At 41.4% G+C, this 27,766-nt stretch overlaps 1 protein-coding gene across 2 annotated transcripts in view; it reads right to left on the reverse strand.

Moving 5' to 3' along the window:
* GOLM2 (golgi membrane protein 2) overlaps positions 1–27,766 on the reverse strand; it is a 113,335-nt gene that overhangs the window by 68,405 nt on the left and 17,164 nt on the right. For both annotated transcript variants that reach the window (XM_070423580.1, XM_070423570.1), the window contains exon 2: positions 7,281–7,335. In XM_070423580.1, coding sequence (XP_070279681.1) covers positions 7,281–7,335 — 55 coding nt within the window. The remainder of the gene's footprint in view (positions 1–7,280; positions 7,336–27,766) is intronic.

Below are 27,766 nucleotides of genomic sequence, written 5' to 3' on the forward strand. Positions count from 1 at the left end.
GAGCAGGAGTGCAGGACCACAGGGGCCAGGGATGCCAACTAGCCTGCAGTCCCCTGATCTGCGGGGCCACAAACATGACAGCACCCAGGGCATCGGGTGCAGCACCCAATCTGCATGGAGAAGGGAGGGGTGGAGCAGCAGGCATGGCAGCATCCAGGGCACCGGGTGCAGGCCCAGGGTGCAGCCATGCCTGCAGCCCTCTGATCTGCTATCATAAAGGGAGGGGCAGGGCCACAAGCATGGTGGCACCCAGGGCATCGGGTGCAGCTGTGCCTGTGGCCCTGGATATGTGATCATGAAGGGAGGGGCGGGGCCACAGGCAGGGGAGATCGGGGCTGGTGGGGCAACCGCAGAGGTCAGTCAGCACTCATGCCCCCAACCGGCTCTCCCTGGGAGTCCGGAGTGGAGGGCGCTCTCCCTGGTAACCTGGAAATCAGCCTCCCAGGACAACTGTGGAGAAACCAAGCCTGGGGAGCCATGGAGAGGGCGACCTACCTGGAGGCCACGCAACTTTTATAGTTGAAGTCGCCCTGGATGGAGGACTGGAGGTAGCAGGGATCAGAGTCGGCCAAGTCAGCCATGGAACCCCAGGTCCCCGCCGAATGACTAGAGCACATGGACTTCAATGGTCCTCGGTCACTTGCTGAGCAGCAGTCAGCCTGGACCAGGAATCAAACCCAAAACTTGACAGAATGGAACCCAAACCTTTGCTGTGGCAGAGGAGCTCCGACCCACAGCAGGGGCCAGGGCACACCAGAGGGATTTTGTTGAGGGGCCCTGACAGGCAGCACCCTGAGCAGTGGGTTAGAACCTCCTCCTGATACACCAAGGTTGCAGGTTGGATCCCTGGTCAGGGCACAGACAAGAAGGAATCAAAGAGAGCATAGTAAGTGGAACAACACACTGATGTTTCTCTCACTCCCTTCCTCTCTCTAAAATAATCAATCAATAAAAATGAAAATAAAAAATAAACCCTCTGGCCCTAACCAGTTTGGCTCAGTGGATAGAGCATCGGCCTGTGAACTGAGGGGTCCTGGGTTCAATTCTGGTCAAGGGCATATACCTTGGTTGTGGGCACATCCCCAGTAGGGGGTGTGCAGGAGGCAGTTGATCGATGTTTCTCTCTCATTGATGTTTCTCATTCTCCATCCCTCTCCCTTCCTCTCTGTAAAAATCAATAAATATATTTTTAAAAAAATAAACCCTCTGGTTTGCAGAGTTGCTAAAACAGTTAGAAAGCAAAGTCTCATCCCTTCCCGTTCATTCAACAAATACTTCATATGCTCCTTCAATAATCACACTGGGAATGGGTGTTTGTTTGTTTTGGTTAATCCTCACCTGAGGACATTTTTGCATTGATTTTTTTTGTTTATTTATTTATTTTTTTACAGAGAGTGGGAGGGAGGGAGAAAGACAGAAACTAATATGAGAGACATCAAATGGTTGTCTCTTGCTGAATCCCCGACCAGGGCCCTGGATTAAGCTGGCAACCCAGGTATATGTCTTCAATTGGAATCCAACCTGGTACCCTTCAGTCTGCCTGCAAAAGCACTATCCACTGAACGAAACCAGCATTTTTTTTTCTTTTTAAGTCCTCCTCTAAGGATATGTTCTTTTCATTGATTCTAGAGAGAGAGGAAGGGAGAGGGAAAGAGAAAGAGAAACATTGATCAGTTGCCCAAGCAACCCACAACCTTTGTATGTGCCCTCACCTGGAATCGAACTCATGACCCTTTGTTGCATGGGAGGACACTCTAACTACTGATCCACACCAACCAGGGCCTGGAGCTACAATGAGTTCCCTCAGGGGGGGTGCTGCTCATCCAGAAGCCGGGCTCATGGCTGGTGAGTGCAGCGGAGGTGGCAGGAACCTCCGCGGCAGCACTGAGGAGCAGCGAGGCGAGTGGTAGGGAGCAGCAAGCAGGTGGGCGGTAAGGAGCAAGGGGTCCCAGACTGTGAGAGGGCACAGGCCGGGCTGAGGGATTCCCCCCCACCCCCAGTGCACGAATTTCATGCACCGGGCCTCTAGTTATAGTTATAATAAAACATCTACCTTTTATAAAGGCACTCCAAAATTGTTTGGGATATAAGTTCTTAAAAAGCAGAAGTAGCCCTGGCTGGGTGGCTCAGTTGGTTGGAACTTCATAGCGCACACCAAAAGCAGATGTATATACACAACCCATGGGCACAGTCAACAGTGTGGTCATGGCCAGAGGAATTAGGGATAGGGGCTGGGTGGAGGTGGGTAAAGGAAGGGAAAAGGAAGGACATCTATAATAGTGTCAACAATAAAAAAGCAGAATTAAACTTATATATATAATATAATTACATAGAAATATAATGTAAAAAAGAGACTAAAATAGAAAATATATCAAAGATTATATTTAGCAATGACAATAAAAATTTTGAAGTCACATGAATATTTGCTGAGGTATATAAAAAAGTTTAACAATATGCATAATAATAGTTATTGCATAATATAATAATCAGGTATGAAAAGTAAATGATTCACATAAAATGTTTGTATTTAATAAATATGTTTATGTATTCAAGCTATATTTTTATTTATTTATTTTTAATTGAGATATAACACTGTGTGAGTTTAAGGTATACAATATGTTGATTTGATTCACTTATATACTGTGAAATGATTACCACTGTAGCATTGGTTACATGTGAGATGATAGAGGTGCCTGGTCGCTCCCAACTGCCCTCCCTGCAGGCCTGATCGTCCCAAACTGCCCTCCCCTGCAGGCCTGGTCCCCCCCAACTGCCCTCCCTGCAGGTCTGGTCGCCCCCAACTGCCCTCCCCTGCCAGCCTGATCGCCCCCAACTACCCTCCCCTGCTGGCCTGGGATCGGGCCTAAACCGGCAGTCAGACATCCCCTAAGGCAGTGGTTCTCAACCTTCCTAATGCTGCAACCCTTTAATACAGTTCCTCATGTTGTGGTGATCCCAACCATGAAATTATTTTCGTTGCTACTTCATAACTGTAATTTTGCTACTGTTATGAATCATAATGTAAATATCCGATATGCTATATGTGTTTTCCGATGGTCATGACCCACAGGCTGAGAACCACTGCAGGGGTCCCAGATCGGAGAGGGTGCAGGCCTGGCTGAGGGTACCCCCCCCCCAATGTACGAATTTCTTGCACCGGGCCTCTAGTATAAACATAGTTGATCTCCAGAGTTTTTTACCCATTAACCCCACTTTAGATAAAAGTAACAAATCTGAGGCCAGGCATCCCTGAATAACACATTCAGACTGATATCTGATTCCTGGCACCATCTCCTAAAATACAGAGGGCTAGAGGTAGCAGAAACTCTGACCTCAGCTATGGATATTGAGTCTACAGAGACAATGAGGTCCCAGCAGGCAGCAGTGACAAAAATCCTTGTAGCTTACAAAGTTAGCCAGTACAGAGAACCTATGTTCAGGCAAGAAAGATTCTAGAACTAAAAATTACTGCAATTTATATAAATCAGCTCTACCTAGCAGCTATTAGGAATGGACTTCAATTGGTGATATTTAGGCCTCATTCAGGCTTCTTTTTCCTACACAGTAAATAAGTGAAGTAAGTTAACTTTACCTTCAGAATGAACCTGAGGCTTGATATGTTTCAAGATTTAGGATGGCTTCTCTGTCTCTCCATAAACTTCTAATAATATTTGAAATTTATTTTTTAAATATATTTTTATTGATTTCAGAGAGGGAGAGAGAGTTAGAAACATCAATGATGAAAGAGAATCATTGATCGGCTGCCTTCTGCACGCCCCCCATTGGGGATTGAGCCTGCAACTGGGGCCCGTGCCCTGACCTGGAATTGAACCCTGACCTCCTGGTTCATAGGTCAATGCTCAACCAATGAGTCACACCAGCCAGGCTATTTGAAATTTCTTTATCAGGAAATACAGTTTTCATTTCTAAAGGGAGCTAAAGTCTTACAATACAACTAACAAACAAAAATAAAACATCATTATAAATGAGTTCCAGTTCATGTAAAATACCAGATTCTTTCTTGTTTGAATATAGGCAAAAGATTATAAAGCTGAGAATTAATTTAGTATTTTGAGTGGTCAAAACAAGGGCATGAAAAGGGAAAGTAAACAGAAATGAAAGCAAAACTAAAGACAAAATTTTCCTATATTACAAATTTACTTTCAACTGATGGAAATGTGGTGGTGTTGTTTTTTTTAATTTTAAAACCCAAAATACTCTATATCTAGTGTGACTGATAGAGGTCACCACAGCAGGACTCCCAGAGTAGATAACTTAACGTGAGATCAGGTCCATGGTTGATTGTGCAGGATGTTCTATCTCAGACAATAACACCAGGGTATGTTATAGAAAGGTATGGCCATACTCCCTCAATTTAACATAAAAAGATTGGGGATATAGTTAAGAAAGGGATGGCCTAGAACCAGCTTTCAAGCAAAATTTTGATTTAAATTTTCTTTCAGTAATAAGCATAAAAATAAGGTGTGCTATTCAAAATAAATCAGTGTATACTAGAATATTAATTTATTATATCAGGAATTAAAAACCAACTTCCATTCCTTTTATTTCCATGAAAATATTAACTACCATAAAGGATTTTTTAGGGTCTTAGTGTTTATTAATTCCATTATATCTATTATTAATTTCAATAAAATAGTCAAATCTGGGTTTATAGTCAACTTATCAAGAAGTTTATTTCAACTACAGTAGATGAGTGGATAAAAATGCTGTGGTACATTTATACCATGGAATACTTTGCAGCAGTAAGAAAGAAGAATCTCTTATCCTTTGAGACAGCCTGGAGGGACTTGGAGAGTATCATGCTAAGTGAAAGAAGTCAGTCAGAGAAAAACAAGTATCACATGATCTCACTCATATTGTGGAATCTAAGTAACAGAATAAATTGATGAATGGAGTGGATCCAGAGACTTGGAAGCATGGAACAGAGTGTGGAATCTCAGAGAGAAGGCGGGGGGGGGGGGGGGGGGGGGGGGGGGAAGGTAATCAACAAAGAACCTTGTATGCATATATGCATGGCCCATGGCCACAAACAATGGGCAGTGAGGGCCTTGGTGGTGGTGGGGGGTGGGGGGGGGGGTGAATTAGGGGCGGGGGCAGGTTGGAGGCGGCCAATGGGGGGAAAGAAGGGGGACATATGTAACACTTTCAACAATAATTATTTTTTTTTTAAAAGTTTATTTCAGTAGAAATAGTTGCCAAGGCACAAAAGTCACATTAATAAAAGTCAATCTTAAAACTGCACCAAAATCAAGAGTTGTACAGTTTGAGTTCAAACAAAGCTTTTTTTCTCTGATGAAGAAAATTTCATATAAAATTTCAAAACATCTTAAGATCTACTAGTACTTCAATGCATATGGTACAATAAAGATTTTTACTCAGTAACATAGGCTGTCATTTTCTTTGACATATACTAGCAAAAGCCACAAGATTTCTTATTCAATTGATCTACTACATTTAATGAGAAATATACTTTGATGACAAGCAGAATCATTTGTAAAAATTGCAAGTTGGGCACTGGCTGGCTAGCTCAATTGGTTGGATCATTGTCTAATATGCCAAGGTTGCAGGTTCAATCCTGGTCAGGGTACATACAAGAATCAACCAATGAATGAATAATAAGTGGAACAACAAATTGATGCTTCTCTCTCTCTCTCTCTCTCTCTCTCTCTCTCTCTCCTTTCCTCTCTCTCTCAAATCAATTTAAAAAATTAAAAATAAATAACAAATAAAAATTGCAAGCTGGAAGCAGCACTGAGAGTGTGGCATCTTCTTGTGTAATCCCAATGCACTCTGTGAGTCAAAAAGAGCAGAACATGGACACAAATTCAACAAAAATAAATGCAGCCACCCCAAGAAACAAATTTCTAATAAAAAAATCAAAGCTGTTCTAAATCACAGACAGTAAAAAATTAATAATTCCTGTTTTTGGGTTACAACACACCAATAACACTTCCTAATGGTTTTGCTAGGTGAAAGCAAAACTTCAATAAATTACAGAGCCAGCTCTGGTTGGCTTCTCCAAGAGGATGATAAAAATATACTATCTAATTCTATCGAAAGGGTTCAAAATGGTTATAGAATAAAGATATATTTATGAAATTAGAGACATGTATTACCCATATATATAAACTTAAAGTCACTGCATGCGAAGTTTTAAAATACAAGGTGTCATAACAAAAGGATTGTGAGGAAGAAGAAGGGTGATCCTCAAGACCCCAAACTCCAAAAGCCAGAGATGATGTGAAGTAATGTCAAAAAGCATAGAGCTTCTTCTCCTTACCTATTATTTCCCATAAAAGGTTTGGTTATCTCCTATCACTTCATCTAAATGAAAATATACATATCTTCCCAGGTTTCCTTCTGTTTCCAAGATATCTAAAACATTAAGCTTGGAGGACCTGTCCAAAGCATCCCTAGACCTGAATGAATTATGTTAGCAGATTTGGAACAGTACAGAGGGATAACCCCTTACCTTTCCCCTAGAAATTTCATGGTTTCTGAAGCTACAGCTCAACTTTCTTAGAGAATTCTTTTAACAACATTTCATTGAATGAACTCTGTCTACAGCACAAGATTAAAATGCTGGCCTCAAATTAAAATACATTTTTAAAAAAATATATTTTATTGATTTTTTACAGCGAGGAAGGGAGAGAGATAGAGAGTTAGAAACATCGATGAGAGAGAAACATCAACCAGCTGCCTCCTGCACATCTCCTACTGGGGATGTGCCCGCAACCCAGGTACATGCCCTTGACCGGAATCGAACCTGGGACCTTTCAGTCCGCAGGCCGACGCTCTATCCACTGAGCCAAACCGGTTTCGGCTAAAATACATTTATATATGTTTTTTATCAATTTTTAGAGCGAGAGGAAGGGAGAGGGATAGAGAAATAAAAACAGTGATGAGAGGGACACATCATCAATCCGCAGCCTCCTGCAGGCCCCCTACTGGGGCTTGTGCCCACAACCCAGGCATGCACCCTAACCAGGAATTGAACCAGTGACCTTTTGGTTTCTGGGTCAATGCTCAATCAGTCCCCACATTGGCTGGGGACTGGCCTCAAATTTTAACTTGCATTTATTATATATAAAGCAATATTAAAACATTTTATTATATCTTAAGACAAAAGAATAAATGTTTTGCCATTTGAGGAACTTGTTCAAAAATTTTCATTTAGCTGTTTTATTATTCTAAATTCTTGAGGATTTTAGATATTTAGTGACCTTTGTTTCTCTTTAATCTGTAATTAAGTTTCTTACCCTTTAAATGATGTATGTCTGCCATCTGATATGATATGTTGCTCTGTAGTTTAACCTGAAAAAAATTAAGTTCTCATTTTAGTAAAGAATACATAGTTCTGCTCACATTTACTTTTTTCTCACATTCACTTTGAGCTTGATCATATATGCAAAAGAAAAATCCTTATTATATATACAGTATATATCACCTTTTTCCAAAAAGAATTAGAGATAAATTCTGATTTTATAATAATTTATTCATTTTACTTAATATACAGTATAATAACTTTCAAAAGTTTTAAAGTTTCAGTTGAATATTGCTTAATGGCATGTTTTTTCAAAATCTTACTAGAAGAGACCTCTTACTAACTCTACATTAAAAAAAGAATTGCTTGAATCAATTAATGTCAAACCAAAAGTAATTAATAATTATCAAGCTTTCATAGAATGACAGATATTATCACATAGGACTCATTTTTGTGGTCACTGTAATCTAGGAGAGTAGGAGATTACTGTTGTATTTCATATGAGAGAAAATGTCTGAACCAGGGTTGGGCAAACTATGGCCTGTAAGCCAAATCTGGTTTTCTGCTTGTTTTTGTAGGGATGGCTAGGTAAGGATGGCTTTTACATTAAAATTTTTTTTAATTTTTCAATTACAGTTGACATTCAATGTTATATTAGTTTCAGGTGCACAACATAGTGATTAAACATTTATATAACTTACAAGGTGATCCCCCATAAGGGGTTTCTACATTTGTAAATGGTTAGATAGTAAAAAAATCAAAAGAATATTTCATGAATTATATGAAATTCAAAGTTCAGTATCTATAAATAAAGTCTGATGGGAAACAGCCACATCCATTCATTTACATATTGTCTATGGCTACTTTAAAGCTACAGTGATTGCGACAAAGACCATATGGCCTGCAAAGCCTAAAGTATATACTATATGGCCCTTTACAGAAAAAGTGTGCCAACCCCTGGTCTAAATTAATAGAATTACGACAGAGAGATAACTATATATGAGAACTATCAAGGGGAAGAATGGTCTTGTTGGTTGATCAGATATAGGAGTAAAATAAGAAACATCAAGGATGATGTTTACATTTCTAAAATAGGGGGATTAGCCTTAACTGGTTTTGCTCAGTGGATAGAGCAACGGCCTGTGGACTGAAGGGTCCCAGGTTCAATTCCAGTCAAGGGCACATGCCTGGGTTGTGGGCTCAATCTCTGGTGTGCGGCATGAAGGAGGCAGCCTATCAATGATTCTCTCTCATCATTGATGTTTCTATCTCTCTCTCTCACTCTCCCTTCTCTCTGAAATCAATAAAAATATATATTTAAAATAGGGGGACTAGATGAGTAAGATTATACTACTCCATAATAGGGAAACACAGAAGAAACAGACTTGGAGTGGTAGGGAGAAGTGCAAAGATGATTTTTTCAGATCTGGACCTACTGAATTTGAGACACTTATGGCATACCCAAGAAGAGATATTCAATAGGTAGTTGAAAAAGTGGGTCTGGAGTTCAGGCACCAACTAACACCAACAGCTATATGATCAGCTGATCACTAACAATGCTCTCTAACTTCTAATTAGCCTATGTTTACTTTCTTTTCCACTTCCTTTATTTTCATGAGCCTTTTTTTTTTGCATGTTTGCCCCTTCAAAGAGGATAAGCATCCTTTATTGTTGTTCCAACAAGTTTGTATTACTTTGTTTTTTATCAATTTTTAGGATGCTATTTCAGCTTTTTTGTGCTTTTTCCCCTGTACTCTTTATTTTAAACTTGCTTTTGAAATTGCTAGAGAAATGCTATTCTTTTTTTTCTTCTGTTTGTTTTTAATCTTTATTGTTGAGAGTATTACAGATGTCCCCATTTCCCCCCCACTGCCCCACTCCATCCAGTTCCTACTCCATCCCAGACCTTCACCACCCTATTGTCTATGTCCATAGGTAGTGCATATCTATAATAATAAAAGTGTAATATGCTAATTAGACCAGACATCCTTCCGGATGAAGCTGAGACAAGCTGCCACGGCTGCGAGGGCCAAGCCCCTTGCACGAATTTCATGCATTGGGCCTCTAGTATGCATATAAGATCTTTGGTTAATCTCTCCCGACTCCTCACTCCCCGCTTCCCTCTGAGATTCATCAGTCTGTTCCATGTTTCCATGCCTCTGGTTCTTTTTCATTCATCAGTTTATTATGTTCATTAGATTCCTTGTTCATTTATTTTGATTTTTTGATTCAATTGTTTTTTTTTGTTTGTTTGTTTGTTTTTCAAGATTTTCTCACTATTTATGTGTTGGGGTCCAACCCCATCGGGTCCAGGGATCCCCAAAGGTGTGGACAGAGTCGGCGAAGAATGAATGACATGGAAACTGGTTTCAGTTCATCAGCATAGCGAGGTTCTCCCTCCAGGATCTCCAGCGAAGTTCTGGTCAGGATCTCCAGCGAAGTTCTGGTTAGGAACTCCAGCGAAGTTCTGGTCAGGATCTCCAACCAAGTTCTGGTGCCATGTTCTCTCGCTAGGTTCTCCAGCCAGGTTCTCCAGGTTCAGTCACCAGGTTCTATCCAGGTTCTTTTGCCATGTTCTGTCTAGGTTCTCCAGTGAAGTTCTGTAGCCAGGTTCTGTCCAGGATCTTTTGCCATGTTCTCTGGCTAGGTTCTGGTTAGGATCTGACGAGGATCTGATGAGGATCTGATCTGATTCAATTGTTGATAGATATGTATTTATTGCCATTTTATTATTCATATTTTTAATCCTCCTCCTCCTCCTCCTTCTTGTTCTTCCTCTTCCTCTTATTAAAGAATACCCTTCAACATTTCATGTAATACTGGTTTGGTGATGATGAACTCCTTTAGCTTTTTCTTGTCTGTGAGGCTCTTTATCTGACCTTCAATTCTAAATAGCTTTGCTGGGTAGAGTAATCTGGGTTGTAGGTCCTTGCTATTCATCACTTTGAATATTTCTTGCCATGCCCTTCTGGCCTACAAAGTTTCTGTTAAGAAATTAGTTGGCAGTTGTATGGGCCTTCACTTGTAGGTAGGTAACTGCTTTTCTCTTGCTGCTTTTAAGATTCTCTCTTGGTCTTTAACCCTTGGCATTTAATTATTATGTGTCTTGGTGTGGACCTCTTCGGGTTCCTCTTGTTTGGAACTCTCTGGGCTTCCTAGACTTCTAAGTCTATTTCTTTCACCAGGTTGGGGAAGTTTTCTGTCACTATTTCTTCAAATAGGTTTTCAATATCTTGCTCTCTCTCTTCTCCTTCTGGCACACACATAATGCAAATGTTGATACACTTGAAACTGTCCCAGAAGCTCCTTATGTTATCTTCATACGTTTGTATTATTTTTTCTTTTTGTTCTTCTGACCGGGTATTTTTTGTTTCCTCAATTTGAAATTGTTGATTTGATTCTCGGAATCCTCTACTCTACTGTTGAATCCCTGTAAATTATTCTTTACTAGAGGCCCCAGTGCATGAAATGCATGCACTGGGGGGTGGGGATGGGTCCCTCAGCCCGGCCTGCACCCTCTTGCAGTCCGGGACCCCTCGCTCCTTACCACCCACCTACTCAATGCTCCTTACCACTCCACTTGCTGCTCCTTAGCGCTGCCGTGGAGACAGAAGAGGCTCCTGCCACTGCCACTGCACTCGCCAGCTGTGAGCCCGACTTCTGGCTGAGCAACGCTCCCCTGTGGGAGTGCACTGACCACCAGGGGCCAGCTCGTGCATTGAGCATCTGCCCCCTGGTGGTCAGTGTGCATCATAGTGACTGGTTGTTCTGTTCCACCATAACGGTTGCTTAGGCTTTTATTATCTATACTAGGGATTCGTGCACTGGGGGTGGGTCCCTCGGCCCGACCTGCACCCTCTACAATCTGGGAGCCCTCAGGGGAGCCTTCTCCATTCTGGGCGTTTCTGTCTGTCTTTGCAATCATATGAGTGAATTGTCTGAGACCCCCAACCCAGTTTGGTTTGTTGCTCACAGAATAATAGAGGCATTTTTTTTTCTTTGCTTCATTGGTGGAGATTTCCTGGAAGTTTTAGGAGATCTTCCCTTTAATTTTTCCTAGACACTCTGATTTTACTTACCTTTGCTTTCCCTTCATCCCCCACCACAACAGTAACTTGCTCCAGGATCACTTTGCTCTAGTGTCTAGGAGATCCGTCTGCCACCAGAACTACGATTCCCAGCATTCCTGGTGCTCCTCATGCTCTGGGCTTCTGCATCTGGTCCTGGGGCTGCCACCAGAACTACCATTCCCCGAATTCCTGGTGCTCCCCGCACTCTAGGTTTTCCTTTCCTGCTCTGTCTCCGTCCCACGGCCTCCCACTCTGCCACGTCCCCCCAAGCCTCTGGCTCTCCTGCTCTGCTCTCCGCCCGGTGGCTTGGGGGAGCGACCGAGGGAGCCATGTCCCCCCAAACCGCCAGCTCTCCCGTGCCTGTCTATGCAAATTAACCTGCCATCTTTGTTGGGTTAATTTGCATATTCACTCCTGACTGGCTGGAAAGCGAAGCGAAGGGACGGTCAATTTACATGTTTCTCTTTCATTATATAGGATTATATAGATTTCAGTTAGTATATGCTTAATTTCTGACTGGTACTGTTTCATGTCTTTGAAATTCTAAGATCCTTGAAAGTCTCACTAAGTCCCTTGAAGCTCTCTTTGAGTCCCCTGAAGTGCTCATTACGATACTTGAGCAACCTTATAACCATTGTTTTGAACTCTGTATCCAGTAGTTTGCTTGCTTCCATTGTTTCCATTTTATTAATTTCTCTTTCTGGGGATTTCTTCCGCTCTTTAATATGTGACATGTTTCTTTGTCTCTGCATTTTGGCTGCTTCCCTGTGTTTGTTTCTATGTATTAGGTAGAGCTGCTATATCTCCTGTAATTGGTAGAGTGGCCTTGTGTAGTAGGTGTCCTGTAGGGCCAGTGGCTCAGCCCTGAGCTGGGCACTCTAGGTGCACCCCTCTGAGGGCTGTGTGCACATTGTAGTTGAGCCTTGATTGCCGTTGATATCACTGGGAGCAGTTGACCTCCAGGACAATTGGCTGTGAGGACCAGCTGCGACTACAGTGGGAGAGCAGCTGTGCAGGAGGCACCCCTATGGAGCAGGACTTGCTTCAGTGGGGCTTTGGTGCTCACTGAGTCTGCCCCTTGAGTGTGTCACTAGTGGATGTGTATAGTTGTAATCTAGTATGGTCTGAAGCTGTCCACCGGGTGCACTGGCTCTGAGGCCTCCAGGGAGGTGCAAATCAGCCACCACCTAGGGCCACCAGACAGGAGCTAGACAGAGATCTATAGATATCTTGGAAGTGCCCAGGCAAGGCCCAGGGGTGAAGCAAGGCAGGCTGGTGCTAGAGCAGGGTCTTAGGCCTTTTATTGATAGGTTTGAGGCACGCTGACTCTAGCTGCTGCTTGTTTAAGATATTTTAGCAAAATCTGAAGCCTGAGCCAGATCAGGTCATTCATATGGAAAAGCAGCTGCAAATAGCTTGGGTGGGGCTGCAAATTGGATGGGGCAGGTCTCAGGGAATCACCAGGGTGGAGGGAACAGTGTGGGTCATACTGATGGAAACTCAGATATGGCTGCCAGTCAGTTCTGTGGACAAGGGGTGGGGAGGGGGGGGGGGGCAGGTCCAGCACAGGAACAATGACCCCTGTGAGAACCTCCATCTGGGAGAAAGCCACCCTCAAGTTCCTTCCCTGATGCCAGATAATCCAGTTCTTCCCCTATGTCCCTGGTTCCCCCAAAGCCACCACCCAGTGCTGGAGCCCAGAGGGACTGAGTCTGGATAAGTCCATGAGCTGGCTTTTTAAGAGAAACTGCCTGTGTTTCCAGCAGCCTCCTGTCACTTAGCCACAATCCCCACTAGTTTTTACAGCCTGAAGTTACAGGGAGTTCTCTTCCCAGCTCTGGAACCCTGGGCTAGGGGTCTAGTGTGGGGCTGGGACCCCTTGCTTCTCATAGAAGGCCTTTGCAGTGGAGATATCCCTCCCAATTTATAAAACGCCACACGTGGGCGTTGGACCAGCCCGGTCTGATCCTCTGCTCCTTGTACCAGTCTCATGTACTTTCTTCTTTACTTCTCTAGTTACAGCACTTCCATTTAGCCAGCTTTCAGGCAGTTCTGAATGATGGTTGTTCTATATTTTAGTTGAAATTTTGATGTGGTTGTGGGAGGCAGCAAGTACCGGCATTTATGCAAGCCACCATTTTGGTTGAGAAATGCTATTCTTGAACATAAGGCTTTGAGTGGCCTAAGCTTTCCTGAACTGTCTCTTTTATATCTTTATACACTTACAAAAATTTTTAATGAAGAGGGGAAATTTAATCCACAGAGTACAAAAATAGTAACGGGTTATATGGGTATTACTGCTTTATTCTTATCACTTTAATTTTTCTCTTCATTTTCTTTATTGAGAATGGAGATGCTGGCCCCTATGACTCACATATGAAGTCCTCACATTTCAAAAGCTGGTCTGGAACAATATATTTTACATAGTATTACAGAGAAAATCACAGAATGTTTAAAAAGAAGCCTTTTCTTAATCCAAGCATAATGAATTTATTTCCCACCCCATTCCTTTGCCATGTAGGATTTTTCAGTTAGCTTCTCAGACCCCTTACAGCATATTGTTCCCTTAGCATCTCATGTTCTCTATTATTCATGTCAATCTTTCCAATAGGATTCTCAGATAAACCTCATATTCAGTATTTAGTATTATCAACAGGTACCAGTACCCAATTTCTCTTATTTCCTAGTTTTATTGTGCCTTTGAACAGAGATGCCAAGGAGTTGCTCCAAGATGCTACAGAGCCCAACTGGCAGATCATTAAATCCAGAAGTTCTCTTTCATCTACAGTAATTTTATCATGTTGCTTACTTTTAGAATCTAGATGTCCGCTACTAAAATATCTGTTCATCTTTTGACATTGCAACATTACAGGCATCTGATCCCTTTTCTCTCCACATATATACCCTACCCCCAAAATTCTTATCTAGCTCCTAAAATGGATTGATAAAAAATTCTTCTAACATTCAATGTTGTCCTTTTAAGGAAATCTGAATGTGTTTTTACTTACCATGACACTCCCTTGTATGTAAAGCAATAACTTAATTTTGGCTTTAATCTTATGTTCTACCATTTTGAGTCTATTCAAAAAAAGTTTTCCCATTTAGTTTCTAATTTTTAACATTTGCTCCAATTACTTCAAGTTTGTGTTTTCTTTCTTTTCATTAATAATTTCTGCATATAGATAGGTCTTTTTAGTTCTTTAACTCCTTTGGCTTTAACCCTTTCCCCGAGAGCCTTCACTTTTTTTTAATACTTCTACCATTTATCACCTTCAAAAGGAAACTTGACTTCCCTTCTGATTATTCCTTCTCATAGTTTTAATTTCCTTGTGTTCGAATAGAAATGTGCTTATCTTCTAAATGACTCTACCAAAACTTCCCAGTTGTTGAGAAATTAGAGTTCTTACTACTTCATGATTGGAAAAAAAGATATTTCACTTTGCCACATACACTCTCTGCTGAAGTGGCAATGACATAGGAAGATTTTCTCTTTTTTCCTTTTTATTCCAGACAGGTAACAGTACATAAATTCTAAAAAGTATTATTTAATCCTTATTTTATGAAAAGTATTCTCATTGTCTGGCTTCATAGGTCCCTTTTTGTTTACTTTAAGACTTTTCCTAAAATATCCATTTACAATATACAAGAAAGATACCAAATACTTATTTTATTTTGTCTTTCAAATTTCTTTTTGGATAAGAAATAGGTGGATGAATATACAGATGAATGGATGGATGGATATGTGATAGGATGGTCAGATAGACTTCAACCTAGAGTCTAATACATCCTTCAAAAACCCATAGTTCTCAAAATGCCTTGCCTGGCCCCAGATCTACTGGGAAGAGCTTCATATTCAGTTCTTTCAAAAGCAAAACATCCTTTTATCAATAAGACTGTCACCCAATTTTTTTCTACCCACAATGTTTATCAGAAATGATAATTCCACGAGAACAGGAACTGTGTCTCTCACTCATCCCTGTGTGTCCATCATCTGGCATACTGCCTGACACCAACAAACAATAGATGTTTGCTGAATGACTCTTATGTTCCATACTCTTTATACTACATACTTTCCTACCTTAAGTTGTACTTTATCCATATTTGTATAATTCTAATTATCCTTCAAGGTTTCTGAATTCCCTCATTTACTTCCCCTTATCAACTTCATTTGCTTTAGGCTTTACTTTACCTCTCCCCCTCTGTAATATTTGTTTTTCTGGGATTTGGAATCCATCTATAATAGGCTGATTTTCCCTGCTCTCTTGGTTTTTTTCCATGTTAATCTCCTAAAATGGGTTTACTATCCTTCATGAGACCTCTTCTTTTTTTCTCTTTTGTGGCATATATTCATCTCTTTTTTTTTCCCCCAGTAAGAATTATCTTCTGAGATTTTCCATCTCTTGCTCATCCACAGCTATTTCATTTGTTTTCCTCTAATCTTTCTTCCTCCAATACCTAAAACTTAACATTTATATTTCTACCATCTCTTTCTGAAGCTCTTTTAATGCTTTCTCCATCCTACATGGCTACTCTGAATTAATTTGGGCAGCTATTACCAGCTCAGTTGCTCTGCTTCTCTTCATTCTGGGGCCTTGAAAATGGCTCAGCTGTGCATGCTTCACTTTCATTATGACCTATTCTTGGGCAATCAGCACAACAATGACCACTGATCCCAAAGGTTATACATAATTGGCTTTTACAGTCGTCATTTCTGGCTCCTTTTCTCCACATTAGATACATTTTTCCTGATTATATCTCATGCTCAGATGATTTCTAGAAACAATTTTATCTTCTGTAACATAGCTGTCAAACATGGATGATGCTCAAGAATCACCTGGGTAGTTTTAAGAAATATAAATTCTTGCCTCCCCCACCCCACTCCAGTGTGATTCAGTAGTCTGGGATGAGCCCAGGAATCTTTTTTTTTTAAAGCTCAAATAAATTCTGATAAGCAGCCAGGTTTAGTGATTACTCGTCTAAAGTATGTCTTTCGCTGGCACCTATACCAGTTGGATCAAAATGGTATTTCATTAATAATAACTAATGAGTATTAAATGCTTATGCCAGGTCTTGTGCTAAGTACTTTACAAGTATCATTACATTTAATCCTCACAACCACCCTATAAAATAGGCTATCCATTTTGCAGATGAGGAAACTGGGTCTTCTATCATATGCCTATAGTAGATTCTGTATATTCTCCTAAGCAGTCCCAGATGGGAGTCTGTGTTCATAACCACTCAGCATATACTAGATCAGGTAGGTGATTAACCTCGTTTTCTTCCTACTCTTTCATTGCTAACATTATAGACAACATTCCAAAGACACCTACAACTTTCACATGATCTGTTAAAGTAGCAGTCTCCCACCCGGCCGGTGTGGATTACTGGATTGAGCATCGTCCCATGCACCAAGAGGTCATTGGTTCAATTCCTGGTCAGGGCACATGCCTGAGTTTTGGGCATCATCCCCAGTGGAGGGCTTGCAGGAAGCAGCCGATTGATGTTTGTCTCTCATCAATGTTTCTATCTTTCTCTCCCTTCTCTCTCTCAAATCAATAAAAACATATTTAAAAATATATTTTTTTAAAAGTAGTAGTCTCCCTTGAAGCAAACTCTAGTTTAACCTATACTGTTACATTTTTATTTTTTGTTAATCCTCACCAGAGGATATTTTTTTCCATTGATTTTTAGAGAGAGTGGAAGGGAGGGAGGGGAAGTGGGAGGGAAATGGGGGAGAGAGAGACAGAAAGAAACATCGATGTGAGAGAGACACATGGATTAGTTGCCTCCTGCACGTGACCTGACCAGAGCCAGGGATTGAACCTGCAACCCAGGTATGTGCCCTTGACCGAAATCAAACCCTCAACCCTTTGGTCCAACACTCTAACCTCTGAGCAAATGGGGCAGAGCTATCCTGTTATATATTTTTAGAGAATAAGCAAGTTTTTTGTCTTAGTTGGCTATAATAAATCATTACAAAGTGTTTTTATTCACTCATTCATTTTTCTTCAATTAGTCATTTATAAAGCATTTACTACGTATTCAGTATGTACTAGGCCTGAGGATACAAAGTATTTAGTATTGGTCTGTTAAGAAGAATCACTACAAAGTTGGTTTAATCATTCGCTCTGTCAGCTAGTCACAAGGAAAACATTAATTGAACACCTACTAAATGAAAGACACTGTATAGAGCCTAATAACAAAAAAATGTAAAAGAAACAGGAAATAGGTCTGGGTAAAGAATACTCATTTTGGAGTAATAGCATAACTGAAGTTTTCTTAGTAAATATGATTACTTAGGAAGAGAAAAGGAGAAGAGACTAGGGTCTCAGACAGAAAACTATGAACAATAACACTTAATAATGAACAGAGGAAAAGCCAGAAAAGGAAACTAAGAACTGAGAGGTAGAAGAAAAAAGGAGATGTCATGGGAGTCAAGAGCACAGAGTGCTGGGTAAAAAGATGCTGAGATATTAGGAGTAGGAAGAGAAAATGCAGGTGTGAATAAAGATAACTCTCTTTTCAATAAATTTGACTGGGAAGGGGAAGAAAGACTCAAGTATTTTTTAAGTGCTGAGGAGAAAGTATAGATAGATTGAATATAAGAGGGAGAGTGCAATAATAGTACAAAGTCCTTAAAAAGATGGAGGAAATTGGATCCAGAGAAGAGCTGGTCCTGGAGAAAGGATGAACCTTTTTTTTTTTTCTTTTTTAAATATGTTTTTATTGATTTTCAGAGAGAGGAAGGGAGAGGGAGAGAAAGATTGAAAAATCAATGATGGCAGAATCATAGATCAGCTGCCTCCTGCACACCCCCTACTGGGGATGGAGCTCACAACCCAGGCATGTAGTCCGACCAGGAATCAAACCATGATCTCCTGGTTCATGGGTTGATGCTCAACCACTAAGCCACACCGACCGGGCAGGAACTTTTTTTTTTTTTTTTTTTAATTCTAACAAGGGTAGAGATGTAGGTATGCCTATAGATTTGGTAATGAAAGTTTTATCAGTTCCTGTGCAATTCTTGGACAAGCAGGAGAGACCACCTGTTGGGCTTGAGGGGAAGTCTGAAGAGGTTAAAGTTTGAAAGTTGTTGGAACAAGAAGTGTTGAAAACCCAGTTTAGGTAGCTGATCATAAATTTTTACAAGTACCAGTCTGGTGAATATGATTTTCTGCAGCTATGCTTGAAATAGGCATGTAAAGGAGAAAAGAATGGCAAGAACTAAACTGAAATAAAAGAACATGTAATCTTAGCTCAAATGAGGATAGTAAAGAATGAACAGGGCTGCTGGAAAGGAAATATGAAAGGATCAGCAGTCCAGATTAAGTTGAAAAGGTATAGTTTGTTCAGGAATTCTAATCTCTTTTTAGATAGTTTTAAATTTCAAGGGTGTTAGAATGAATTAATAATCAAGGCCTGTGGTAGTCATTAGTATTGGCAAATACTCCTAGTTCTCATCCCAGGCACTTTGTAGGATTGCCCTCCCCATTCCTTTGAAGCTGGGTTGAGGGAAGGGCAACGAAATGTGAGCAAAATGACATGAATCACTTCCAAGCACAAGCAATTAGGAGGAGCACAATTCATCACATTCATTCTACCACAGCAACAAATGTTTCGGATGGTGGCTTCTCAGTCAGCCTGAGTCCCAGAATGAGGAAGATACAGGATAGTGCCTCTAGTCGACCCACCAAGGGTATTTTGAGTGAGTGATAAAGCCATATAAGAGAGTGCAAATGGTGGGCTATGAAAGGGAAGGGGAGAATGAGAAGTGGGAAGGGAAAGCAAGGCCGACCTGGAAAGTATGAGAGCAAGAATTTCCTCCCTATCTGCCATATCCAGTCCATAAGGCATTTCTACTTGCACCTCTCACGAGTCTCTGAAACTTGAAGAAAAAAAAAATCTAAATAGTTTCTCCACAAATTAGCAGCCCTTCTCAAGTTGCCATTACCTTTAGTGCCATTATCAACCTTTTCATTACATCTCTGCTCTCTTCTCTTCCTATTCATCGGCCCATTAGTGCCTACAACTGCCTGCATTCACACTCCACATAAACTCACCAAGTCCTGTCAATTCTTCTTTTTCAATTTCTCTCAGATCTGACCCTTAATTCTATGTTCATGGTGACCACCTTATCTACACAGACTATTCTCATCTAGCTGCACTCGAATACTAGTACAAGCTCCATAATAGCAGATATCGTGTTTGGTCACTCCTGTAATCCCCTGGCACACTGCAGGCACTCAATAGTATTATCAAATAAATAAATGAGGAAATCTAATCTATCACTAGTCTTTTCCCACTTTTATCAATTTCCAAATAGTAATGAGAAACATCTTTGCAAAAATTTGTTTTCCATCAAGTATTTCTTCTAGTCAAGATCCTGTGATAGAATACTATTGCCCATAGAGTAGAATCTAAAACTCTTCTACCAGGCATTTAATGCCTTCCATAAGGTGAGCACCATTTTCTCTATCCAGTTATCCGAAATGGTTTCCTTGACATAGACAAGGTATTTTAAACCATTAAACTACTAATAAGTAAACTACCCTTTACTATGTCTGTGCATTGTCAGCAAACAGTGTCCTTCCCTTTCCTTTTTACTACTAAAAATTACATTGCCTTCTTTAAAATGAGAACCCAAACTTAAATTGATTCTACAGGAATTATGTTAATTTGTATAGATAAAAATTTCATTACATTCACTGTCCCTCATCCTTCCAACATGCTCTCAATTTTTTATGCTAGTCACACCTTCCACTTCCAGGTCTCCTCTAATTTAGTCATATTCCAGGCACCTCCTGCCAAGACTACCCACCACTGCTGCCAAATCTTGTTTTAGGTCTTAAAATTGCCTTTAATTTCTTCCTATGTTAATTTATTTAGCATATTTTTATTGAATACCTATTTTGTGCAAGTCATTGTTCTAAGCACTGGGGATAATGCAAATCTCAAAAACAAACAAAAAATCCCTGCTTTCCACCCTAACCGGTTTGGCTCAGTGGATAGAGTGTCGGCCTGTGGACTCAAGGGTCCCAGGTTCGATTCTGGTCAAGGGCATCTACTTTGACCGGAACATCTACCTTGGTTGCAGGCACATACCCAGTAGGGAGTGTGCAAGAGGCAGGTGATCGATGTTTCTCTCTCATCGATATTTCTAACTCTCTATCCTTCTCCCTTCCTCTCTGTAAAAATCAATCCTATATAATAAAAGCCTAATATGCTAAGTGTCTGGTCATCCATTCAACCAATCAAAGCATAATATGCTAATGATATGCTAAGGATGCTCAATCGCTCGCTATGACATGCACTGACCACCAGGAGGCAGTCAACTGGTCAACCGGTCGCTATGATGTGCACTGACCACCAGGGGACAGATGCTCCAACCAGTAGGTTAGCTTGCTGCTGGGGTCTGGCTGATCGGGATGAGTGAGACGAACCAGACACACCCTAGAGCCCTCCTGCAGTCCTTCCCAGGCCCCAGTCGTGCACTGGTGGGGTCCCTCGGCCTGGCCTGCGCCTTCTCGCAATCCAGGACCCCTTGGAGGATGTCAGAGAGCCAGTTTCGGCCCAATCCCGCAGGTCAGGCCGACGGACCCCACTGGTGCACGAATTCATGCACTGGGCCTCTAGTAAAATATATTTAACAACAACAACAACAACAACAACAACAAAATCCCTGCTTTCCTGTGTGGGCTGAGCATACAATAAACAAGTCATACAACATATCAGAAACTAATAAGTGCTGTGGAGAAAATTAGAGATGGAAAGGAGGGAGAAAGCCTCAACAAAAAGATGTCATTTAAACAAAGACTTTTAAGAGTGAGCATTACCAGGCAGCTCTCTGGGGGAAGAGTATTCTAGGCAGAGGGTACAGTTAGTGCAAAAGCCCTATCACAGGAGAATGACTGATGTTTCAAGGAACATTAAACAGGTCAGTGTGAATCACTGGTATGAATCAAGGGAGCAGCAAGAAGAGTATTAAAAGATGGGGTCAGAGAACTGTGACGGAAGAAAATGGTATAGGGTCTGTGGACTATTGTCAAAGACTTGAGCTTTTTCTGCAATTGAGATGGAAGCCACTGGAGCATCTTGGACAGATAAGGAGCATGATCTAATGTTATGTTGAAAATGGATTGAAGTGGGATAACGACAGAAGAAAGGAGGCCAATGAAACTACCACCAATAATCTAGGCAAGAAATTGTAGTAGTTTAGACCAGGATGGTAATGATGGGGATAGGGAGAGGTGTTTGGATTCTGGATATATTTTAAAGCTGAGTCAACAGGATTTTGATAAATTGGATACGAGGGTGAGAAAGAGATATATATGACTCCAAAGCTTCTGGCCTGGGGAACTGAAGCAGTTGCTATTAACTGAGTTGGGGAAGACTGTGAGTAGAAGTTTTGGGGGAGGAGAAAGATGAGGGGTTTGGCTTTTGACAGGTTAAATCCAAAACAATATTTGCTTGAGAAGAGATAATGAGTAGGGAGTAGGATGTCAAGCCCAGGATTCAAGGGGATAGTCTGAATAAAAGACAGAAATTTGGAAATCATCAGTGTATAGATATTTAAAGAGGTGGCAAGGATTGAGTGTAGATAAAGAAGAGATCCAAGGACTAAGCCTTGAAGCATCCCATTTGAGAAGGAACCAGAAAAGAAGAAATGGCTAGTGAAATAGAAGGGAAGAAAGCTAGATTTCCTGAAAGCCAAAATGAAGAATTTGTTTCAGAGAGGAGGAGGGAGTAATTGACTGTGTTAAATGTTGCTCATAGGTGAAGATGATGACTGAGTATTGACAAATGGACTTAGCAATACTGAAATCAATGGTTCCTTGAAAAGGATACTTTGTGGTGTGGTGGAGACAAAAGCCTGATTACAATGTATTTAAGTGAATGTGTTTAAGATATTCCCAACATAGACTACCAGAGGAATTTACTTTCAACAATAATCCTTCTGCCTAGCAGAAGGCCAATACAGCTCACTTCGTGTGAAAGCTAATTCAGCTGATCATACTCATTACTTCCAAATAAAAAATTTGATAGTAGAGTCATCCTTCAGTCTTCTGATATTAATTTTCCCTTAAGTAACTGTACTAGAACACTCAATTCAGTTCTCAGCATATTGTGAGTATATGTTCTAGATTTATAAGGGTTCTAATCTACACAAATAAAAGACAAACATGCAAATTGACTGTACCTTCGCTACACCTTAAGCCACGCCCACCAGCCAATCAGAGTGACTATATGCAAATTAACCCAACCAAGATGGCGGCCGGCAGCCACGGAGCTGGAGTAAGCAGGAGGCTTGGTTGCCCCAGTGATGGAGGAAGCCAAGCTTCTCACCCGCCCTAGCCGGCTCTGAGCTCCAATCAAGGCTACAAAGTTTCAATTATAGAAGGTAAATAAATCCCAGAATAAAAAAAAAAAGGAGAGGCTGGGAGCTTGGCCAGCCTGAAAACGGCCCTCAGTCCCTCACCCAGACTGGCCAGGCACCCCAGTGGGGACCCCCCACCCTAAAGGGGGTGTGGCCAGCCTGAAAACAGCCATCAGCCCCTCACCCAGGCTGGCCAAACCTCCATGGGGTGAGGGTCCCCACTGGAGGGGGGGGGGGCTTGATCAGCCTGCAAACAGTCATCAGCCCCTCACCCAGGCTGGCCAGGCACCCCAGTGGGGACCCCCACCCTGAAGGGGGTGTGACCAGCCTGCAAACAACTATCAGCCCCTCACCCAGCTGGCCAGGCACCCCAGCAGGACCCCCACCCTGATCCGGGACACCCTTCAGGGCAAACCAGCCAGCCCCGACCCATGCACCAGGGCTTTATCCTATTATAATAAAAGGGTAATATGAAAATTGACCCTAACTGCAGACCGACTGGGAATGACTGGTCACTATGACACACAGTGACCACCAGGGGGCAGATGCTCAATGCAGGAGCTGTCCCCTGGTGGTCAGTGCACTCCCACAGGGGGAGCTCTGCTCAGCCACAAGCCAGGCTGATAGCTGCCAGCACAGCAGTGATGGTGGGAGCCTCTCTCACCTCCTCAGCAGCACTAAGGATGTCCGAATGCAGCTTAGGTCTGCTCCCCGCTGGTAAGTGGACATCCCCCGAGGGCTGCCGGGCTACCAGAGGGATGTCTGGCTGCCAGCTTGGGCCCAATCCCCCAGGGAGAGGGTGTAAGCCAGCAGGTGGACATCCTCCGAGGGGTCCCAGACTGCAAGAGGGCATAGGCCGCACTGAGGGACCCCCCCGAGTGCACAAATTTTTGTGCACCAGGCCGCTAGTCTATACATAAAAAAGCCTAAGCAACCATTGCGACTGAATGACCGGAACGACCAGTCGTTATGACATGCACTGACCACCAGGGGGCAGATGCTCAATGCAGGAGCTGCCCCCTAGTGGTAGGTGCGCTCCCACAGCAGGAGCGCCACTCAGCTGACTGACATGTCCAGGCAGCCCACCAGCCCAGCGGCAGCCACTCACTCCCACAATAGTCCTACAGGTCCAATCTCCGGAGAACGGGCCAGGCACCCATGGACCAGTGCCGCCTGCATGATCCTGACAGCACTGCTGGCCTCCTGGAAGTGGGCCTTGGGCACGGCGGCCGCTTCCCCTCCCTAGATGCTTTGCAAGGAAGAAACGATATAAAAGCAGCTGCCAGGTGGCTCCTGGCAGCTGGCACGAACATCAGCAGGACGGATTCAGAACCCAGGCTGGCAAGGACATCCCACCACCCACCTGGAGGGCCAATAACATCCTAGCTCCCTCCCCCTCTCAGGACCCCACCCAGGCACGAATTCGTGCACCAGGCCTCTAGTTTAATATAATTTTGTTCTCTTAATGAAGGATAATCCTTCTATGTGCAATTATTTTATGTCACTGTAAGAGTTTCTGTATTAAAATCTTTTCTCAAATAAAAAACTATTTCTCAGTCAGAGTTGGGAAGAGGGGAAAGGCAAGTTTTGTTTAATGGGTAAGAGTCTCAGTTTTGCAAGCTGAAAAAGTTCTAAAGATCTGTTATACAACAATACGCATACAGCAAACATTACTGTACAACTGAAAATGTTTACAATAGTAAATTTATGTTATGTGTTTTTTACCACAATTTTTAAAAAATTCTTTTTCATTTTGGAAAATATGTACACTATGCAGTCAACTCAAATAAATCTCTATCCGGAGGCATTCAAGGCACCATAACATCTGAGGGGTAAATCCTCCTTTGGGGGAGGGATAACATTTAAGGAAGTAAAACCTATGAAGAAACTTTCCCCACAAAGATGTAAAATAGTTTCCTCCTTTCTTCCAGCTAAGGCAGGAAATACTATACAGCATTAGGGCAGCAGCATAAGCTATAAGAATGGGTCATTTATAAGTAGAATATGTATAAGCATAAAATTCCCCTGCAAAATTTGGTATAGAAAGTTTATATCCATATTCTTTAGTCACATGTTCTTTCAAGTTTTTTCCAGGTCTTTGTAGTTGGTTCTCTAGTAACTGCTCTTTTCTACTTTGATTTTAGTTGTTTTTCACTGGATCTTTCTTAAACTTACATCATGTAATGAGTACTGAACAAAGTGTTACAGGTAAGAAAAGGCTGTGATTATGTAGAGGCTTAATAGCATAGTGCTTAAAAGAACAGGCTCTAAGGTTAAATTGCTGGGTCTAAATTTGGAATCCATGACTTGTTAGCTCTATTACCTTGGCATACAGCTTAACTTCTTTGTGCTTTAGTTTCCTCATCTGTAAAATGAGAATATTATCTGCCCCACAGGGTTATTAAAAGAATTACATCTGAGATAAATAAATCCAACAGTGCCTGGCACATAGTAAGTGCTTTTTTTAAAAAAATTTAAGTCCATAGTTCTTGCTTAAACTTCTGCAGTAATGTATTGCCTAGCAGATCTTGACTTTAATTTCTTTTCTCTATAATTATCCTCCATACTATGCCCATAATTATTTTTTCAAAATAAAAATTTGACTATATTGGTAATGGTTTCTTAAATATGACATCAAAAGCATGGACAACTGAAAAAATAGATAAAATTGGATTTCATCAAAATTAAAAACTTTTCTTCATCAAGAGACACAATGCCTGACCGGTGTGGCTCAGTGGTTGAGCACTGACCTATGAACCAAAAGATCACAGTTCAATTCTCGGTGAGGGCTCGTGCCTGGGTTGTGGGCTTGATCCCCAGAGAGGGGCATACAAGAAGCAGGAGATCAATGATTCTCTCTCATCATTGATGTTCCTCTCTCTCTGGAATCAATTGTATACACACACACACACACACACACACACACACTACCAACAGAGTGAAAAGACAACCACCGCAGGGAGAAAATATTTGCAACTCAGCAACAAGCAAACAATTCAATTCAAGATGGGTAAAGGATTTGAAGAGACATTTCTCCAAAGATTAAAAAAAACAAAAAGTAGAAACAACCAAGGGGCACATGAAATGATATTCAACATCATTAGTCATTAGAGAAATGCAAATCAAAATCAAAATCGGATACCACTTCACACCCACTAAGATGGCTATTATTTAAAAAAATAAAAACAAAACAATAAAAAATAAGGTAAATTGACAAGTTTATGGAGATACTAGAACTCTCGTGTATTGCTGGTGGGAATGTGAAATAGTGCAGCCACTGTGAAGAACAGTTTTATGGTTTCAAACATAGAATTACCATGAACCAACAATTCCACTCCTAGGTGCATACCCAAAAGAATTAAAAATGGAGACCCAGTCCTAGCCAGTTTGGCTCAGTGGATAGAGCATCAGCCTGTGGACTGAAGGGTCCCGGGTTAGATTCCAGTCAAGGTCATAGACCTCGGTTACAGGGTCCCCATCCCTAGTTGGGGTGTGTGCAGGAGGCAACCAATTGAAGTATATCTCTCACATCGATGTTTCTGTCTCTCCCTCTCCCTTCCACGCTCTCTAAAAATCAATGGAAAAATATCCTCAGCTGAGGATTAACAACAACAACAACAAAACAGAGACCCAAAAAGATTCCTGACCAACAATATTCAAAGCTGTATTATTCAAAATAGTCAAAAGGTGGAAACAACTCAAGTGTCCATCAAAAGATAAATGGAGCCCTAGCTGGTTTGGCTCAGTGGATAGAGGGTTGGCCTGCAGACTGAAGTGTTCCAGGTTCGATTCTGGTCAAGGGCACGTTCCTCAGTGGCAGGCTCAATCTCTGACCCTCAGTGGGGCATGTTTGGGAAGCAACCAATGGATGTCTCTCTCTCTCTCTCTGCCTCTCCCCCTCCCTTCTACTCTCTCTAAAAATCAATGGAAAAATATCCTCGCGTGAGGATTAACAAACAAAACAAAAAATGGTTAAACAAAATGTGATATATTCCATATAATGGAATATTATTCAGTCATAAAGGGAAATAAAGTTCTGATACATATTACAATATGGTGAAATCTTGAAAACATTATGCTAAATGAAATTAGACAAACACAAAAGGACAAATATGATATGATTCCACTTATATGAAGTATTTAGAATAGACAAATTCATAGCTACAAAAAGTAGAATAGAGAGGGGTTACCAGAGGCTGAGGGCCTAAGACAGTTATTGCTTAATGGGTACAGAGTTTTTGTTTGGGATGATAAAAAAGTTCTGAAAATAGATAGTGGTGATGGTTTTATAGCATTGTGAATACACTTAATGCCCATGAATTCTAAACTTAAAAGTAATTAAAATAGTCTAGTCCTAAATATCTTTATCTACAGCCACAAATTTCCTTCCTTCTCACCACTTATATCTTACATTCCACTCTCGTATTGAACTACTTGATCTGTGAAGGTAAAACATACTTTCAAGCTTTCCTGGATTCACTTACAATCCTCTTGTCTTTATCCCTTTCTAAGTTTGGTGAACTACTCTTTACTCATTAGGATTCATCTTCAGTGAAACCTTTCTTTTCTGACTTCCTAAAGCAATTAATCAATTGTTCCTTTGTACTGTCAAGTCCCTTTATAAATAATTCTACTATAGCATTTAATCATGCATTATATATTATTTCTCTATGTGTGTTTCCCCCATTAGATCCAGTTTTGAGGACAAGCATAAATCTTATCATCTTTCCTTCTGTAGCACCTAGCACATGGTAGATACTCAACTTTCCCAAATGAATGACTTATGCATGTATGTGCTTTGAAAAGTCATAAAGCACTCTTATCAGTACATGAACTTATATCATTTTACCCTTTGTGAGTTTATTTCAAGTTAGTTTCTGTTATGGGTTGGCTCAACGAGATAGACCACCGACTCAGAATTTAAATTTGAAAGCCGTTTATTAAGCTGGCCAGCTGACCACAGCCCGTACCTTCCCCCTCTGGGAAGCCTCGCGGCATGTGGTCAGCTGGCCAGCTTAATAAACGGCTTTCAAATTT

This window comes from Myotis yumanensis, unplaced genomic scaffold (assembly GCF_028538775.1).
Source record: "Myotis yumanensis isolate MYYU_CA2020_CCGP unplaced genomic scaffold, mMyoYum1.0.hap1 SCAF_1, whole genome shotgun sequence".
Classification (NCBI taxonomy): Eukaryota; Metazoa; Chordata; class Mammalia; order Chiroptera; family Vespertilionidae; genus Myotis; species Myotis yumanensis.